At 45.0% G+C, this 20407-nt stretch overlaps 1 protein-coding gene across 6 annotated transcripts in view; it reads left to right on the top strand.

The window, feature by feature from the left end:
* Positions 1-20407, top strand: part of LOC139273066 (echinoderm microtubule-associated protein-like 4) — a 417356-nt gene that overhangs the window by 246952 nt on the left and 149997 nt on the right. For all 6 annotated transcript variants that reach the window (XM_070889382.1, XM_070889383.1, XM_070889380.1 and 3 more), the window contains one exon: positions 13061-13190. In XM_070889382.1, coding sequence (XP_070745483.1) covers positions 13061-13190 — 130 coding nt within the window. The remainder of the gene's footprint in view (positions 1-13060; positions 13191-20407) is intronic.

Below are 20407 nucleotides of genomic sequence, written 5' to 3'. Positions count from 1 at the left end.
AAAATAATTGTCGTATCAAACTTTACTTTAATATGACTCTTTAAGATCACTTAAAACCTTTAAGATCACTTATAAACTTGTAAAGTTATTGAAATTACAAAACAATTTCAATGTGAAAAATCTTATACTCTAAGATCACAAACTTTAAGATCACTTTTTAGGTGCGAAATTAAATAACTTACAAAATGTGAGAACGTTTACACTCTCAAATCATGTAAAAACCCTAAGATCACAAGTTGTAAAGTTTCAAAACTTATAAAACAATTTCAATTTGAAAAAAGTTATTACAGTTACATCAAGAACAAGAACAAAAGCAGCAAAGAAAGGCTGCAACCATCTCTCATCCACATCTCGGTGAATGTTCACTTCTTCATGGGGGTGTCATTTGATTTGCTCTTATTGCAGCAATTACCTCCATGAGGGCCTGTGCTGTCACTTGCACTCCCTCTGACATTCCCTCCCTCATTTTCCGTGTCATTACTGCTATTTCTCCCGTTAGTACCGTTGCCTCTTCACCCACCGCACTGATGCTGCCAACGAGTGATCGGGTAAGGTCCTTAGTCTCCACACGCAATGCCACAACCTGAGCCACATCTGTTGCACGCTGCATCTCAGGAGAGCGTGTTTCGATTCTCCTTCTCCTCGGCCTGGGTCTGCCTCACGGCACCACTCTAGCGGGAGGCGCAGACTGGGACGGTGGAGCCTGGGTCTTGCAGGCGGCACCACTCTAGTGGGAGGAGCAGGCTGGGATGGTGGGGCCCTGGGTGTTGCAGGCGGCACCACTCCAGTGGGAGGAGCAGGCTGGGACGTTGGGGCACTCGGTGTTGCAGGCGGCACCACTCCAGTGGGAGGCGCATGCGGGGACGGTGGAGCACTGGGTGTTGCAGGCGGCACCACTCCAGTGGGAGGAGCAGGCTGGGACGGTGGAGCACTGGGTGTTGCAGACGGCACCACTCCAGTGGGAGGAGCAGGCTGGGACGGTGGGGCACTCGGTGTTGCAGGCGGCACCACTCCAGTGGGAGGCGCATGCGGGGACGGTGGAGCACTGGGTGTTGCAGACAGCACCACTCCAGTGGGAGGAGCAGGCTGGGACGGTGGGGCACTCGGTGTTGCAGGCGGCACCACTCCAGTGGGAGGCGCATGCAGGGACGGTGGAGCATTGGGTGTTGCAGACGGCACCACTCCAGTGGGAGGAGCAGGCTGGGATGGTGGGGCACTCGGTGTTGCAGGCGGCACCACTCCAGTGGGAGGCGCACTCTGGGACAGTGGGGCCCTGGGTGTAAAATGCTGCATTACACCAACACCACCACCACCACTGGGACCCGCAACCTTGGAATCTGTGAAACCATGGAATGTTGGACCAGAACCTATGCAAGTGTTTGAAATATTAAGTTCAAAAGTCTCCCCTGAAGACATTTCAGTCAACCCCTGCCCCCACCCTTGGTCTGGATCATCTGCATCTGGTTCTTCTTCTGTATCTTCAGGATTGGCATCATCTTCTGCAAAATATAACCGAACAGTCAAATGGTTAGCAGCACAGGAGGGGGCAGGATGGGTGTCATGGGTAATCTCACACATAGCAGGCGAGCCAGCAGGTTGATGTGAAGGGCCACGATGCATTTTCAGGACTTACCCTCTCCATCGCATGTGGGTCCAGCTTGTGCTGTACTGATTGCTTTTCTCCATGTACGACTCATCAAAGCAGCGACCCTCTGTTCCAAGGGTGTCAGTGGATGCAGATTTGGCGGGCCACGTCCTGTTTGAGTTCTTTCCCTTTTGTTGTGGGACAATTTCTTCTGCAAAGATTAAAATATAACTTTTTACAGAGTGCGTCTTTCTGCAGGGTGGGACATATACAGATGGTCACATTTACAATTGAGATTCTGTTGAAAAATGAAAATAATACTTGCACTAACTACTTGACCAAGGTCGTGCCATTTCTTTTTACGCTGGCTTCCAGATCTCCTGGTATACACCACTATGCAGTAATCTTCTGCAACTAGGTTGCAGCGTTTCTTCATTATTTTGGAAAAGTGCCACCTCTCTTGCTGGTATCCAGCTCCTGCTATCTCTGCTTAATCACATTAACTAGTGCTTACACTTCCTCATGCAAGAAATTCTTCGTTCTTCGTGGGCTTTGTTCCATTGCTGTATTGAATTGACACTAATTTTTCAAAACACACGGTCCTTATTTTGCATGCACCTATGCAGCACTCTTGGAAGTTTAGCAGCAACAAACAGCACTCACTGATTTCAGCAGCTGATTTATTCCACAGTACTGCTAACAGCACTCATTGAGGCACAAAAAATCACTCTGCTCCACACGCCCAAAAAATCAATTTTCTGCATGTCCCTTTAAAGATGGCCGCTTGCCAATGTCTGTGTGCCATTGCGCATGCGCGCACGCTCCAACGCGCATACGCAACGCTGCTGGCACTCAAACTGTCGCTGGGCCCTAGCCCCGCCCCCCTGCTGGCAGTGCTTGCTCAGAACAGCGTTTGCTCCGCCCCCAGCAGCTCTTGCTGCGCCGCGCTGAGCTGGAAACGGGCCTACAGATATCGGAGAATCGCGATATAAGTTTTAGCCGCTTTTTGAGTTCTAAAAAATAGGCGGGCCTCTCGGAGGTGTGCCGTTCTAGCGGATATCGGAAACTTGGGCCCAAAAAAAGCATCTTTTTAAAAGAAACTCAAAGAACATGCTGAAAAGTGCCTACAACTAAACACGGCCTGCAAAAAGATGTGCCATGAATTTCTCTGCACACAATATACCCTGCAAGTAATCTCACACTGAAGGTTACCTGGAATAAACATTTAAAACTCCTAACTGCCTGAAGAGACCACAGAATTCAGAAACATGGTAAACGTGAAAAAGAGGATATTAAGAAATTGATCGTTGACCTATCTATGTGGAAACACTTTGCCAAAGGTGTGAAAATCAGACTTAATGCCTGCACTGTCAATGGAGTGAATAAGCAATCAAAACTATCAGACAAGACACACAAACATTGGACACTGACCACCTCCCACCAAACTGAAGTAAAAATCGGATAACAAGATCTTGTACCCCTCTTCAATCGCTGAGGTTAAAATTCACAGTGAAACCAATCCCCATCCCTTTCAAAGAAAACAAATGCACCCCAGTGGCCGCCTCCTCCCCTTCTCTCTCTCTCTCTATCCCTGCTTCTCGCCTTCCCCCTCATCCCTCTGATATCTTCTCCTTCTCCCTTCCTCGCCTGTCCTTTTCCTTTTATTTCTCCCTCTTCCTTCTCCCCATCCTCTCAATTCCTCCCCCTTTCTCTTTCCTCTTCTATCCTCCCTTTCTTCTCTCTTCTCTGGCCTCAAACTCTCCTTCCCTTCTGACTCCATTTCCTCCTTCCGCCTTCCATCTGCTTCCTCTCCCCTTGCCCCATCTTTTGGTTCCATTATGTTCCCCACCCTCTAGCCATGCTTGACCTGGAATGTTCCCTTGGTCTTGACTCGGTCTATAACGCCATAAACACTACAAGGCATTTTGGTAAAAAAACAAAATTGAAATCATAAAAATAAAAGAAAATTTAGGGAATAAGAGTAATAATTAAGAGTGAGAAGAGATGACTGAGCAAGAATAGCTGAAGTGTTTTAAATTTATTATGTAATTTTTAAAAAAATCTTATAATTTGGTGTCAGACTTGGCTCAGTGGTAGCATTCTCGCCTCTGAATCAGAAGGTTGTGAGTTTAAGCCCCACTCCAAAGACAGAAGCACATAATCTAGGCTAATATTCAGTGTAATACTGAATTAGTGCTGCTCTGTTAAAGATCTTTCGGGTGAGACATTAAACTAAACCCTATCTGTCCTCTCTGAGCCGTAAATAATCCCAATTCAAAGAGAGCAGAAGAGTTTTCTGGATTGGACAACATTGATTTCAAATCCAATACCACTGAAACAGATTATCTGATCATTTATTTAATTGCTGTTTAAGGGATCTCGCTGGGTTCAAATTGGCTGCCTCGTTTTTCTACATTACAGCAGTACTTCATTGGGTGTGAAGCGCTTTGTGACATCATGAGGTCTTCAAAGGCACAATAAATGCAAGTTACCTGTATTTAGTTTTTTTTAATAGAATACTGAAGTTATTCCTGATGTTTGATGCAGTACGAAGCTATACAGTCCCAAAGGTCTTGTTAGGTTCCCAGTCTACTTCTCACATTTCTAGTGCAATAAACAATTATTAATTATAATATTCTAATAATTAAGCAATGTAAATAACACTAGGGCCCCAAGTTTCCACATGATTTGCTCCTGATTTTTAGGAGCAACTGGTGTAGAACGGAGTATCTTAGAAATCGGAATTCTCGTCATTTAGTTTGCTCCAGTTCTAGTCAGTTAGGACAGTTTCACTTCGGAACAGAAGTTTTTTTTCAAAAGGGGGCGTGTCCGGCCACTTACGCCTGATTTCAAAGTTTCGTGAGCGAAAACCTACTCCAAACTAACTTAGAATGGAGTAAGTGAAGATTTTTGTATGCTCGAAAAAAACCTTGTCTACACTTTAGAAAATCAGGCGTAGGTTACAAATCAGGTGTAGGGAATGGTGGGGGGGGGGGTTTAAAGGGAAGTTTACAAATATTCAACACTTCAGTTTTACAAATAAAGAGCCATCATCAATAATAAATGATAAATACATCAATAAATCAACCAATAATCAATCAAAAAAAATTAATAAATTTTTTTTAAAAATCAATAAATAAAACATTTTCTACTTACCGACTGCAGCACCGGGAGCCCTCCAACAGCGTGCTGGGATGCCCCCGCCCCCCCCCCCCCCCAGTGTGTCTCTGTCAGTGTCTCTATCTCTCTGTCTATCTGTGTGTGTCTCTCATTCTCTGTCTGTCAGTGTCTGTGTTTCTGACAGCGAGAGGAGGGGGGTAGGGGGGTAGAGGGGGAGAGGGGGAGCAGAGGGAGGAAAGGGAGAGGGATGGGGGAGAAGGGGTAAAAGGGGGGAGGGGTGAGAAAGGAGATGGGGGTGTGGAGGAGATTTGGGGGGGGGAAGGAGATTTGGGGGGGTGGGAAGGAGATTGGGGGTGGGGGCGGGGAAGGAGATTGGGGAGGGAGGCTGAACGGGCCGGGCCCGAGACTTCGGTCAGGGCCCGTTCCCCAGCACCAGATTTACAGGTAGGTGACGTTGGGTCGGGTCGGGGGGAACGCAGGTCGGGGGGGTGGTGGGAGGGAGGTCGTTTCGGTTCGGGTCGGTGGGAGGGAGGGAGAGGGAGGTCAGGTCGGGGGGAGGGAGGTCAGGTCAGATCCAGTCCGGGGGGGGGGAGCGGGAGTCGGGTCGGGGTCCGGTCCGGAGGTGGGGGGGGAGAGCGGGAGTCCGGTCGGTGTCGGGTCCGGTCCGGGGGCGCTGGGGAGTGGGAGTCGGGTCCGGGGGCGGGGGAGAAGCGGGAGTCAGGTCGGTGTCTGGTCCGGGGCGGGGGTGGGGGGGGGAGCGGGAGTCGGTGTCGGGTCCGGTCCGGAGGCGGGAAGCGGGAGTCGAGTCAGGTCGGGAGGAAGCAGGAGCTGGCCGTGGGAGGAGCCTTATGCACACAGCCCCAGTGAGCCCATTCGGCCAGGGCTAGGGGCTGCGTGCTTCGGGCCCCTCCCACACAGTTTTGGGCGCCTGGAGCTACTGCACTTGCGCGCCCACTGTAGCGCGCATGTGCAGAGGTCCCGGCACTGTTTTCAGCGCAGGGATCTGGCTCCGCCCCCTACAGCTCCTGCTGCTCTGCGTCGAGGGCCAGAGGACCTGCAGGAGGTGGAGAATCTGGAGGATTTTTTTAGGCGCACTTTGTGGCGCGAAAAACGGGCGTCCAGGTCGGGACTGCGCCGTTCTAGGCGCGGCTCGAAACTTGGGCCCTATGTAAGTAGGAAACTGATGCTAAAAAATGAAGTATTAGGTCATTTGGATTGTCACTTTGAATTAAGAGTAGTACACTGTATATTGTGTTAGCTGAACGCAACTGGGCAGTAATTGGGTGCTGTAGTTGGCCTCAGTATCCCTGCATTTGGGAAAAGAAAAAAAATCAAGAATCCTGCTCTTCATTACTATCCATTCAAACTGCATATGTGTGCACATTGAGTGAGGTCAGGATCAGGTTCATTTGTGGTCTACCCATAGTCAAATAACCTGCCAACAGTCACATTTGAAAAATGACTGTGAGTAATTATTTTTTCATAGAATTATACTCCAGCATAAATCAGCACCTTCAAGAGAGGATGGGAGAAAATTAGAGAAATGCATCCCGATTTTTGTTTAATTTTTCAAATTGAGAATATAAGCACACTTGTTTGCAGCAAACTCTTTCAAATGTAAGCATGTAAAAACAGGTCAAAATTGGCACAAGTAGGTCAATCTTCTAAGTATGGGCTTTCAATTGGCTGGAAATCTGGAATTTAAAGATATTAGAAGACTATTTTTTAAAATTATTCCTACATCTCCAAAATGAAAAGTAAGAAATAACAGCACTGGTAAATAGAAGGTTTTAAACTCATTTTTTCTTAGCTGGAAATGGTGTCCAGTCTGGAAAAATAGGATAGTTGCATTAAGAAAGAAAGAAAGACTTGCATTTATATAGCACCTTTCATAACTTCACAACATCCCAAAACACTTTACAGCCAATAAAGATTTTATTTTTGAAATGTAGGAGTTACCAAAAATGAGAAGAATAAATATGGGAGGGAAAGGGTTAACAGTACAAGCATAGGTTTGATTTTTTAAAATTATGTATAATGTTTTAGTATTTTATAGTTTATGGTTAATGTTACAGTGCCGAAGCTGTTCTGTAACAGCATCATTTTCAGCATGTCATTACATGAGCTGAAAACTGACTATCTGATCAGCCGAGGGAGATGGTGGTTGGGGCTGCGGGGCTGTCTTAGGTTAGGTTTTGCACCTACTGCACCTTGGCACCTCAGCATTGGAACTACATACATTTCTGTTGCAGTATTTGCATAACCTATAACTAGAATATGGAACTGTGCCGGTTTTTAATTTGTATATTATATTACACTGCACAGAGCTGACTTTCAGAGTATCATTATTGCTGTTATTTTCATTCAAACCTGATCTCACATTTACTGACATTGAATTCCATCTGCTACTTTTTAGCTCAGTTTCCTATCTTATTGATATCCTTTTACAGGTTTGTTTGGTCTTGTAAAAGAATTCACTATACTTCCTATTTTTGGTATCCTCTGCAAGGTTCAACTCTACTCCCTCTGTGCCAATATGCATCATCATCATAGGCAGTCCCTCGAAGTGAGGATGACTTGCTTCCACGCCAAAAAGGGATGAGTTCACAGGTGTTTCAATGAAGGACCTAATATTCCAGATCCCGAACTACATCGTGAAGGGTGGAAGATGCCTGTGCTTAGATTTTTTTAAAGTGTGGCAGCTGTTGCATACCAGCCACCACGCGGGCTTGATAGAGCTAGGTCTTGATCCGGTGGCAAGGATTACCCAAGACTAACTGGAGACCGGCTCTGCTGCACAGACCGAGTGCGCACACATACCACAGTGTGGGCTGGCCCGTGCTGCCTCTGGGCCCTCGCCTCTTCTGAGCCCCAAACTTACACCTCTCCTGGGCCCTGGTCACTTCCCTCTACGGACTCTTGCTGCTCCTTCGCCCCTCCTGCAGTACCTGCCCGCACTGCAATCAGCTGTCGCCATCCTGCAGCAGCACGCGCTGCTCCCTGCAGTGGTGTGCCATTGCACGCTGCTCCCTCCAATGGCCCCTATGTGCAAATCACTGGTATACACACTGAATAGAAGTGGCCCCAGAACTGAATACTGAAGGATACCACTATTCATTTATAACCACTCTGAAAACTTTGTCCTACGCTGTTTTCTCCCTTCGAACAAATTTAAACTTTAGTTTTCTATTCCTCTCCAATTCCATACCCCATATGAGGCTTTCCTCAAGTCCACGTACACTACATCCACTGCACTTCTTCCATCTACCATGTCTGTCACTTTCTCAAAGAATTTTGAGGTTTGTCGAGCATGATTCATGTCCTGGCGGCTTCTAACTATTTTCTCTTTATCTAGATAATTGGTCATTTTATCCTTGATTAAAGACTAAAATTTTTCCTACTCCACTTGTTAAACGAACTCGCCTGTAGTTACACACATTGGCTGGCTGTTTCCCTTTTTATATGCTGTATAAATAAATAAAAAATAAAACTGCAAATGCTGGAAATACACAGGGGGTCAGTCGGTCAGCATTTCTAAAGAGAAAAACAGGTTAATGTTTTGGGTTTAACCTTCTGTCAAGAGTTGCAGCAGATATAGAGTTATATCCAAAATGTTACCTTGACTTTTCTCTGAAGGAACCTGCTGTTAATTTCTAATATTTTTAAACATCTCTAGGATCACCGTTTATTTATATTATATCTATATTGTTTTGAGAAAGAGAATATGAAGTTACTTCATCTTTTCTGTACAGATCTTGTTAGATCATGCAACACATGAAACCAAGAGCCCAGGCAACTCGCTCTCGGGCCTCTGCAGTGTTGGTCTTCATTTGACCCGCAGGGTTGCTTATGAAAGTGGCCTAGTGGGAGAAAAGTGAAAAACAGACTAGATCTGGTGCTCAGGCATCAGATTTGCATCTCTCCATGACTTTATTAAAAAAAAAAGTATTTTTGCAGTAAGCATTTACTTCACAAATCAAGCATTGCACATATTTGGGTCTCTAAATTCCCAGGCACCAAGCTATCATCACCCTTTAATTTGGAAGTTCATAGATCGTGAGGGTCTATGGAGCATCCTCCTCCAATTCGGATGCCCCCAAAAGTTCGGCAATATCCTCCGCCTGCTCCACGACGACATGCAGGCCATGATCCTTACCAACGGATCCATTACAGACCCAGCCTACTTCCGGACTGGGGTCAAACAGGGCTGCGTCATTGCCCCAACCCCCTCTTCTCAATCTTCCTCGCTGCCATGCTTCACCTCACAGTCAACAAGCTCCCCGCTGGAGTGGAACTAAACTACAGAACCAGTGGGAACCTGTTCAACCTTCGCCGTCTCCAGGCCAGGTCCAAGACCACCCCAACCTCTGTCGTCGAGCTACAGTACACGGACGACGCCTGCGACTGCACACACACAGGCTGAAGTTCAGGACATAGTCGACGTATTTACTGAGGCGTACGAAAGCATGAGCCTTACGCTAAGCATCCGTAAGACAAACGTCATCCACCAGCCTGTCGTCGCCGCACAGCACTGCCCCCCCAGTCATCAAGATCCACGGCGCCGCCCTGGACAACGTGGACCATTTCCCATACCTCGGAAGCCTCTTATCAGCAAGAGCAGACGTTGATGACGAGATTCAACACCGCCTCCAGTGCAGCCCTCAGCTGCCTGAGGAAAAGAGTGTTCGAAGACCAGGCCTTCAAATCTGCCATCAAGCTCATGGTCTACAGGGCTGTAGTAATACCCACCCTCCTGTATGGCTCAGAAACATGACCATGTACGGTAGACAGACATCTCAAGTCACTAGAGAAATACCACCAACGATGTCTCCGCAAGATCCTACAAATCCCCTGGGAGGACAAATGCACCAACATTAGCGTACTCGACCAGGCCAACATCCCCAGCATTGAAGCACTGACCACACTTGATCAGCTTCATTGGGCAGGCCACATTGTCCACATGCCAGACACGAGACTCCCAAAGCAAGCACTCTACTCAGAACTCCTTCATGGTAAACGAGCCAAAGGTGGGCAGCGGAAACATTACAAGGACACCCTCAAAGCCTCCCTGATAAAGTGTACCATCCCTACTGATACCTGGGAGTCCTTGGCCCAAAGACCACCCTAAGTGGAGGAAGTGCATCCGGGAGGGCGCTGAGCACCTTGAGTCTCATCGCCGAGAGCATGCAGAAATCAAGCGCAGGCAGCGGAAAGATCGTGCGTCAAACCTGTCCCGTCCTCCCTTACTCTCAACGACTATCTGTCTCACCTGTGACAGGGACTGTGGTTCTCATATTGGACTGTTAAGCCACCAAGGACTCATATTTTAAGAGTGGAAGCAAGTCTTCCTCGATTCCAAGCGATTGCCTATTATGATCATCATGTTTAGTCTGTTAGACGGCATGAACAGAGGCTGTCCATTTTCTTTTCCTCCTGTTGACTGATCACCAAAGAGCTTTGGTGGAATTCTTGGAGAACACCTTGGTGTGGAGTATCTTCTCATCCTACCGAACGAAAGCTACTTGAGGATAATTATAGAGCATAGAATGGATGGATGGAATTTTTGTTGAAATTTAAAGATACGGTTCTTGTTTACATCACCAAAAATCTTTATTTTCTGTAAGTATGAACCTTTTCACTTTTAATGGCATGTTCTGAGCCTCTGCTGGCTTTCATTTAAATTGTTCCCTGATTTTTTTTGCATCTCGGCTTCACTCTACAGCTTTACTTGCCAACACAGTTGAGATGGGGAACTTGGTATGTGGGAAATTGAATCAAGTCCTTCCTCTTCATAGTGTGGAACATTAATACATCAATACCTTGTGCTTCCTAATATTCTGTACAAGTAATTAAAAACTTTAGAAAGTGGAATTACAACAGAACTTAACAATTAAAGCTATATTAGTGTCTAAGAGCTTGAAGTCACAAAAGCATTCAATGGTTTGTTTGTGAAGTAAGCATTCTTACTGCTATGCTACTTTGGGGGAAGAAATAAAACTGTTGTGTATTGTGGTCTTATTTGCTTTCTGTTTGTTTGAAGTACTTTAAATTGATTCATTTTCAGATTTAAAATGTTTTGTGTTTTGAGATCAGAATATTTAATATTTGTTGCGTTATAATAAATGTTCATGTTGATCAATCTCTTTATGCAGCTAGCCAATAAAGTGATCTAACCTTCCACGAATACTTCTGTATATTTTCTGACCGTGATTTGTTTTAGGGTATAGTAGTAGCAATTCTAACCCTACCTCCCCCAGGACACTTACCCACCGACTTCCTGCTCTCTTCCAGCAGGCTTCGATTTTAACCTCTTCTGAGCAGCAGAGAAGGACATATGGCAGAAACTGGTGGGGTCCTTCTTTAAATATGCAGATCAGGATCCGATGACAACATCATCATTACTGCGGCAAATGCTGGAAATCTGAAATAAAAACGGAAAATGCTAGAAACACCCAGCAGGTCAGGCAGTATCTGTGGAGAGGCAAACAGAGTTAAAATTTCTGGTCAGTGACCTATCATCAGATCTCTCTCCATAAATGCTGCCTAACCTGCTGAGTATTTCCAGCATTTTCTGTTTTTATTTCATCAATGCTGCGCCCCTATTGTCGACCTGCTTTTATCTTGTCCTGGACCACTAGAGCCGACTCCACTTTGCCAGTTTTTCGTGCTTCTAATTCTACCTACCTAATTACCCCCCCGCCCCCCCCCCCCTCCATTCACACAGTCTCTGTCTTATAAATGTCTTTCATTTCTTTGATTTCTTTCATTATTCCTCCTGTTTAACGATTTCTTGTGTTCCACATAAGAACTTTGCAGTTCATTATATTTCCAGTATATGTGTGTGTGTGAGTGTTTGCTTCCACTTCTCCTCTGTTCTTTTTAACATCTGTTCAACTGTAATATCCTTTGCCATCTCCAGGCTATAGATCCATGGCCGTCCCACCCTCTGTCCAAACTACAGTACACAGGTGATGCTTGCGTCTGCGCACATTCAAAGGCCGAACTCTAAGCCATTGTCAACAACTTCGCCGAGGCGTACAAAAGCATGGGCCTTACGCTAAACATCCGTAAGACAAATGTCCTCCACCAACCTGACCCTGCCACACAGCACTGTCCCCCGCTCATCAAAATCCACGCCACGGCCTGGGACAATGTGGTACATTTTCCATACCTCGGGAGCCTACTATCAGCAAGGGCAGACATCAATGACAAGGTCCAACACTGCCTCCAGTGTGCCAGCGCAGCCTTCGGTCGCCTGAGGAAGAGTGTGTTTGAAGACCAGGACCTCAAATCTGGTACGAAGTTTATGGTCTACAGGGCAGTAGTGATATCCGCCCTCCAATATGTCTCTGAGACGTGGACCATATTCAGCAGAGCACGGGAGAAGTACCACCAACGCTGCCTCCGCAAGATCCTGCAAATCCCCTGGGAGGATAGACGCACCAACGTCCGTGTTCTCGCTCAGGCCAACATCCCCAGTATCGAAGCACTGACCAAGCTCGACCAGCTCCGTTGGGCAGGCCACATCGTCTGCATGCCCAACACGAGACTTCCTAAGCAAGCGCTCTACTCGGAATTCCTACACGGCAAGCGAGCCCCAGGTGGGCAGAGGAAACGTTTCAAAGACACCCTCAAAACCTCCTTGATAAAGTGCAACATCCCCACCGGCACCTGGGAATCTCTGGCTCAAGACCGCCCAAAATGGAAGAAGAGCATCTGGGTGGGCGCTGAGCATCTTGAGTCTCGTCGCCGAGAGCATGCAGAAAACAAGTGCGGGCAGCAGAAGGAGCATGCGGCAAACCTGTCCCACCCACCCTTTCCTTCAACCACGAATCTGCCCCACCTGTAACCGAGACTGTAATTCCCGCATTGGACTGTACAGCTACCCGAGAACTCATTCTAGAGTGGAAGCAAATCTTACTCGATTTCAAGGGACTGCCTATGATGATAATATTTCCAGTGTGTGTTTACTTCCATTTCTCCTCTGTCTTTATCATCTGTACTATCCTCCAGTTTTGAGGAAGCATCCACATCTAAAATATTAACTCATGGGTTTTCTCCAAAGATGCTTCCTGACCTACTTAATGTTTTCCAGCATTTTCTGTGTTTTTTGTAACTAATAGTTTATGGCCTATATGCTATTTAAAAGTAAAAGTTGAAAATGTGATTATAATGCATGGATGTTTCAGCAAATGCTACAGTAAAGCTCCATTTGTTTTAGCATGTAAAATTTACAGTTTAAGGATTAATGCTAACAAAACACAAGTTAACCCTTAACCTGCAGAACAAACAGGAACTGCATGCAGTTTTGTAAGATAGGCTGTAAAATGATAATCTTGTCTCATTTGATTTCAGGACAGCCAGCCTTGCGTGAAGCTTATTCCCTGTCGTGTATAACCAATGGGAGTCCGATGACCAGGAAACCAATGCATAGCTCAGCGCTGTCCGTTGCCAGGAAGGAAACACTCTCTTCTGCTGCTAAAAGGTACAAACATTTTTTTAATATAAGAGGAAGTTTCAAAAAGAAGTGCTCATAGAAATCTGTAATTTTTGTTTTGGGATTTTTAAGATATAGGGCTCCACATTGTTGAAGAATAACATTTTTGCACTTGAATTTATTCATTAACATGTGTTTTACACTGTAGACGAGCCTTGTGTTTGGTTTACAGAGATATTAATATTGGTGAAAATGTTGTTGGGGAGGGCATGCATCTGGACTAGATACAAATATATAATGTATGCTAGATGGTAACAACCATACAATGGCCCCAAGTTTCCACATGATTTGCTCCTGATTTTTAGGAGCAACTGGTGGAGAACGGAGTATCTTAGAAATTGCAATTCTCCACATTTATGTTTTCTGCAGTTCTAGTCATGTAGAACAGTTTCACTTTGGAACAGAATTTTTTTTTCAAAAGGGGGCATGTCCGGCCACTGACGCCTGATTTGAAAGTTTCCACAGTGAAAACGTACTCCAAACTAACTTAGAATGGAGCAAGTGAAGATTTTTGTGAAGGTTTCTGAAAAAACCTTGTCTACACATTAAAAAATCAGGCGCAGGTTACAAATTAGACATCCGGAACGAGGTTGGGGGGCGGGGTGGGGGGAGGGAAGTCATTACATTCTACAATAAATCCTTAGTTATACTTATACAAATATTATACAAATAATTCCAACCTGAATAAAAATTTATAAGCAAAGAAAAGATTAAATAAACCATGTTCCTACCTGTGTGAAAGTGCTTCAGGCAGGGAGAAGGCTGCAGGAAGCCTCACAAGTTGAGGCAGCCGTTCCCGACGGCGGGGGGGGTGGGGGGGTGGGGAGGCAGTGAGGGCCCGACCGACGGCAGCTGGGGGGAGGCAGTGAGAAGGCTGCAGGAAGCCTCAGAAGTTGAGGCAGCCATTCCCGACGGCAGAGGGGGTCGGGCCCGTCGGGAAACGGCTGCCTCAACTTCTGAGGCTTCCTGCAGCCTCCTCACTGCTGCAAGAAGCCTCAGTGCTGATCATGGAAGGGCAATGTGGTTTTATTAAAAAATGTTAAAAATTAAACAGCTACAAAGAACTACAAAAATGGCCGAATGCCAATGTTTCCTTCACAAGGCGCGTGCACCAACGCTCCAACGCGCACGCGCAGGGTTGCCGGCACGAAAAAAACTCATTTAAATGGTAGCCGCCCCCTCCTACTTAAAATCGGCGCGAGTGGTAGGCTCCGCCCCCTGGGCGCCGCGCCAAGCTGACATCGAGCTGCAAAGCGCTCGAGAATAGCGCGTTTTATTTCAGGCTCCGTTTTCGGCGCGAAAAACGGGTGCCCAGCTCAGAGGGGCGCCTGTTTTGCCGCGTGTGGAAACTTGGGGCCCTTGTACTAAAAGGTAGACAAGCTTCCATTGGTAGGGATGCATGAGTTTCATCTTAAGTTCTTGCACTGGATAACCTTATTTGCAAATAATGCCTCATTATAATCTTTAAATTGATGTCCCGCCCCCTGGCAGCGGGTTGGCTGCCCGCCTCCGTTAAAACTGGAAGTAGGTGGGTTCAGGTCGGGATTCCGATTTTTAAAAATGTGCCTATCCCCACTCTCCCAACCCATCCTTTTTTAGGTTAAAATTCCCCCCTTTAAAACCATCCAACTTTCCAAAACCTTCTAGTTTGGATGTCAAAACTATGATCTTTATTGCGCTTATTTCCCAAAATAAAATCTTTTTTTCTGCCTATTTTGCTTTTATACCAACCAAGGTGATTCATTTTATTACATAGTTTCACATATAGGTGTCATTCATTTTAAACAGACATAAGACAGGGACTTGGCACCAGATATTAATTAGTCGATAAAGACCAGGGGCTAGAGTCTCCGCAAAGCCCGCCAGCGCCCGATTGCCGCTCCAAAAAAACCTCTACGGCTAGGAAGATTATCGCCAGCGAAAACTTTCCGAAAATTTTTTTTAAATCCACGCAGTGAAAAATTTCAGCTGGATTGGGTGGCGCCTGAAGAAAATGGCCGATAAATTTAAAAAATCTATTAAAAAATTTACCCCGAGGCTGCGGGTTAGGCCTAACACGAGAAAAAGAATAAAAATATTTTTTTTTCAATCATAACTAAAAAAAATCCAAAAACATTCCCAACACACTTTTAAATTAAATCACCCCACTCACTTATCTTTTTCTTGCAGACCTACTTACCTACCGCCCAGCTCCTTTGATCCTCGGCGTTTAAAACAATTTTTTTTAATACTTACCTACGGATCCCCGCTCAGCCAAAGATCGTGCCAGGGCGATCTGTGGACTTTGCATGCTGGCGGTCTGCTCCCCAGCGGTACTTCGAAACCGCCGGCATGCCTCAGCTGGGGAATTTTTCGCCAACCCGGTTCTCACCCAAAATGGCCAATACCGCCGAGAAACCGGGCGGTGAACCACTGCAAATTCTCGCTCCAGATATTTTTATTAACTGCCCTTTTTCCAGCCTTAATGACAGCAAGGTTGATTCAACCTTTCCCAAGAGTATAGTGAGGTTTCTCACTGTGCTGTATAAACCTATCTTTGCAGCATCAGCTGGCGATTCCATCCACTCCAACCCACAAATGTTCCTTGCAATGTATTATGTCTGCAATGAAGTTTGTTACTGGTTGTACATCATGTGTAGATTGCCTATTGAGGATTTGTCACTCATAGGGCCCAAGTTTCCACAGGATAAAAAACGGGCGCCCCTCCGAGCTGGGCGCCCGTTTTTCGCGCCTAAAACGGCGCCAGAAAAAAAACGTGCTATTCTCGAGCGCTTTGCAGCTCCTTGTCTGTTTGGCGCGGCGCCCAGGGGGCGGAGCCTACACTCGCACCGATTTTGTAAGTGGGAGGGGGCGGGTACTATTTAAATTAGTTTTTTTCCTGCCGGCAACGCTGCGCATGCGCGTTGGAGCGTTCGCGCACGCACAGTGTGAAAAAAACATTGGCACTCAGCCATTTTTGTAGTTCTTTGTAGCTGTTTAATTTTTGAACATTTTTTAATAAAAGCACATTGCCATCAGCACATCAGCACTGAGGCTACCCTTCTCACTGTCTCCTTCCCCTCCCCACCCTCCACGGCAACAAACCGCTGTCTCCTTCCCCTCCCTCCCCTCCGCGGCGGCAGCAAACCGCTGTCTCCTTCCCCTCCCGCCCCTCCACGGCAACAAACCGCTGTCTCCTTCCCCTCCCTCCCCTCCACGGCAACAAACGGCGGTTTCCTCCCGCGGGAACGAACGATGGCTGAAGCCCTTTCACACAGGTAGGAAGATGGTTTATTTAATCTTTTCTTTGCTTATAAATGTTTATTCAGGTTGGATTTATTTGTATAATATTTGTAGAAGTATAAATAAGGATTGATTGTAGAATTTAATGACTTCCCTTCCCCCCCCCCCCCCAACCTCGTTCTGGACGCCTAATTTGTAACCTGCGCCTGATTTTTTAATGTGTAGAACAGGTTTTTTCAGTTCTACAAAAATATTCACTTGCTCCGTTCTACTTTAGTTTGGAGTACGTTTTCACTGTGGAAACTTTGAAATCAGGCATCAGTGGCCGGACACGCCCCCTTTTGAAGAAAAAATTCTGTTCCAAAATAGAACTGTTCTACCTGACTAGAACTGCAGAAAAAAAATGTGGAGAATTGCGATTTCTAAGATAGTCCGTTCTCCACCAGTTGCTCCTAAAAATCAGACGCAAATCATGTGGAAATTTGGGCCCATAGTATCTACCAATTGATTTTTAAAATGCTGCCTAGTCCTGTTTTATACAGAGCCAATCTAACCATCTACTTCGATGTTAAAGTATTGATGATAAAAAAAAGACTGAAGACCAGATAAAAAGGCCTTTCTAGGGCCTCTTCTGAGTGTTCTTTATGTACACGGACTGTGTGACCTGTCTGGGCTTACCCAGCACTAGCTACTAATTAGAAACAGCTGCCTGCTACACCAATCATTTGTTGACTCCTTTTTTCAGTCTTTACTCAGTCACCCCGAATTCCAGTAGTTGCCTTTTTGATATTCCCAGAATAGTGTAAAAGACTGCTTATGGGTCATTTTTTCTATAGTGCCATCTGTCTCTTCTCCCCATAGTCCAAGACATAGAAACATAGAAACATAGAAAATAGGTGCAGGAGTAGGCCATTCAGCCCTTCTAGCCTGCACCGCCATTCAATGAGTTCATGGCTGAACATGCACTTCAGTGCTCCCTTCCTGCTTTCTCGCCATACCCCTTGATCCACCGAGTAGTAAGGACTTCATCTAACTCCCTTTTGAATATATTTAGTGAATTGGTCTCAACTACTTTCTGTGGTAGAGAATTCTACAGGTTCACCACTCTCTGGGTGAAGAAGTTTCTCCTCATCTCGGTCCTAAATGGCTTACCCCTTATCCTTAGACTGTGACCCCTGGTTCTGGACTTCCTCAACATTAGGAACATTCTTCCTGCATCCAACCTGTCTAAACCCGTCAGAATTTTAAACGTTTCTATGAGATCCCCTCTCATTCTTCTGAACTCCAGTGAATACAAGCCCAGTTGATCCAGTCTTTCTTGATAGGTCAGTCCCACCATCCCGGGAATCAGTCTGGTGAATCTTCGCTGCACTCCCTCAATAGCAAGAATGTCCTTCCTCAAGTTAGGAGACCAAAACTGTACACAATACTCCAGGTGTGGCCTCACCAAGGCCCTGTACAACTGTAGCAACACCTCCCTGCCCCTGTACTCAAATCCCCTCGCTATGAAGGCCAACATGCCATTTGCTTTCTTAACCACCTGCTGTACCTGCATGCCAACCTTCAATGACTGATGTACCATGACACCCAGGTCTCGTTGCACCTCCCCTTTTCCGAATCTGTCACCATTCAGATAATAGTCTGTCTCTCTGTTTTTACCACCAAAGTGGATAGCCTCACATTTATCCACATTATACTTCATCTGCCATGCATTTGCCCACTCACCTAACCTATCCAAGTCACTCTGCAGCCTCATAGCATCATCCTCGCAGCTCACACTGCCACCCAACTTAGTGTCATCCGCAAATTTGGAGATACTACATTTAATCCCCTCGTCTAAATCATTAATGTACAATGTAAACAGCTGGGGCCCCAGCACAGAACCTTGCGGTACCCCACTAGTCACTGCTTGCCATTCTGAAAAGTACCCATTTACTCCTACTCTTTGCTTCCTGTCTGACAACCAGTTCTCAATCCACGTCAGCACACTACCCCCAATCCCATGCGCTTTAACTTTGCACATTAATCTCTTGTGTGGGACCTTGTCGAAAGCCTTCTGAAAGTCCAAATATACCACATCAACTGGTTCTCCCTTGTCCACTTTACTGGAAACATCCTCAAAAAATTCCAGAACGTTTGTCAATCATGATTTCCCTTTCACAAATCCATGCTGACTTGGACCTATCATGTCACCATTTTCCAAATGCACTGCTATGACATCCTTAATAATTGATTCCATCATTTTACCCACTACTGAGGTCAGGCTGTATCCAGGTTGAACTTGACATCCAGCAGGACAATAGGTACTTAAAAGAAACAATATTTGGGACAGACTCATCTTCCAATCGATATCTTCAAGCTCCCCTCTAGCACCATGCAAAGCAATAATACATACGTGGGGATACACACCACCATAATCCCAGTAATTAGCCCATTGTTCAAAATTTTGAGTGGAGCATACTAGGTCCTAATGAGTCCACCAACAAAACAATATTATTTGCAACAAAGCAGCAGCACAATCCTTCCAGACGTGCCTTGAACAAGCAATTAAGCTCATTTGGCATAGTTTATCACGGTCCCTCTAACAGGTTAATGCCAATGCTCACTGTCCATGCTCATGTGAAGAACATCCATGCTTTGTACGTGAAGAAGAAAAAACTGGTAATGGCAATAAAAAGTGTCAGCATGAACTTAGAAAATGTGTACTACTGTGTACACCTTTTGGCCTATGAATATCAGTGCTTCAGTATAGTTTCTATATTTCTGTGGAATGATTTCAATAACAAGAGGCCATTCCAGCACTTCTGGAAGGATTGTGTTGCTGCTATGTTGCAAATAATCATCCTGTAAATTACCATTTCCACATATACAGACAATATTTGAAATCTGCAGGCCATGGTGATAATTTAATACTCTGCTACACTTATGTATTTCATGAATTGGGAAATCTCTTGGTCATACTATACAAAGCAAGAGTAACTCTCAGGTCCCTTTTTATCGGTTTGTGTATTTTTTATTCATTTATTTAGAATGTCTATGCTAATAGTCTCTAAGTGTATTCCATAGGCTGGAAGCAGGCTATATTATGCCATAATTAATAATTGTTTGGAATAAAGACAGTATGAGGGCATTTTTAATGAATATGGTTAAACAGTGCAAGAGTTTGGGGCGGAGCTCCCATTTCTCCGTCAATTGAAGTCAGTTTAACTTTCTTTGAACCCATGTTATGTCTTAAGTAACATGATTTAACATGAATTGAAATATGATCTGGTTAGCATGTGAATGGAGAGCTGCACAATGATCCAAATAAGTCATTGGATTGTGATTAAGCAATCACTGGTGTTAATACCGTTCATATTTTTAAAGTTACACATTTTAGGGATTTGGATAATGTACGTAATCCAGTCGAGCTTGCCCTTATGATGTATGATGTCAATTAAACCTATTAATTGTCTCCTGTGTACTCATTATCCTACATGCCCATATTTTCAAGACAATTTGCCTTCGAGGATTAGGCTGATGTAAAAAAAAATGATCCAGATATACTGAAAGTAATCATGTTCTGATGTTAAATTCAATCAAATTGCTTTTCCAGCTGTTAACGAAGAGAGCCACACTGCAATGTTTACTCTCCCCAATAGGATATTTATTCTGTTGAGGTTTTCAGCATTTGGTGGTTTATTTAACTTAAATGAACAGAATCAAAACAAACACTTTTAATTGTCTGGAGACTCTTGGGAAATGAGTTTTAGTATAATTCTTAGGAAAGCAAACAATCAGACTAATTTGTAACTTTGATTAGTTGGTAGATGCTATGAAAAATTAAAAATGAAATCCAATTCTTTTGATTGACATTCGTAAACTCTTTCTAATCCACTTACTCAAGCTTCCTTTTTGTTTGATTTCATTTAACGTGCCTGAAGTAAAACAAGGAGGTTAGTTGTTTTTTTTTAATGTTGAAATCTGGATGAGGTACCATTTAA

The sequence above is a fragment of the Pristiophorus japonicus genome, chromosome 9, assembly GCF_044704955.1.
Source record: "Pristiophorus japonicus isolate sPriJap1 chromosome 9, sPriJap1.hap1, whole genome shotgun sequence".
In the NCBI taxonomy this organism is placed as follows: domain Eukaryota; kingdom Metazoa; phylum Chordata; class Chondrichthyes; family Pristiophoridae; genus Pristiophorus; species Pristiophorus japonicus.
Note: the sequence above shows the minus strand (reverse complement) of the source record. Positions and strands in the feature narration are given on the sequence as shown.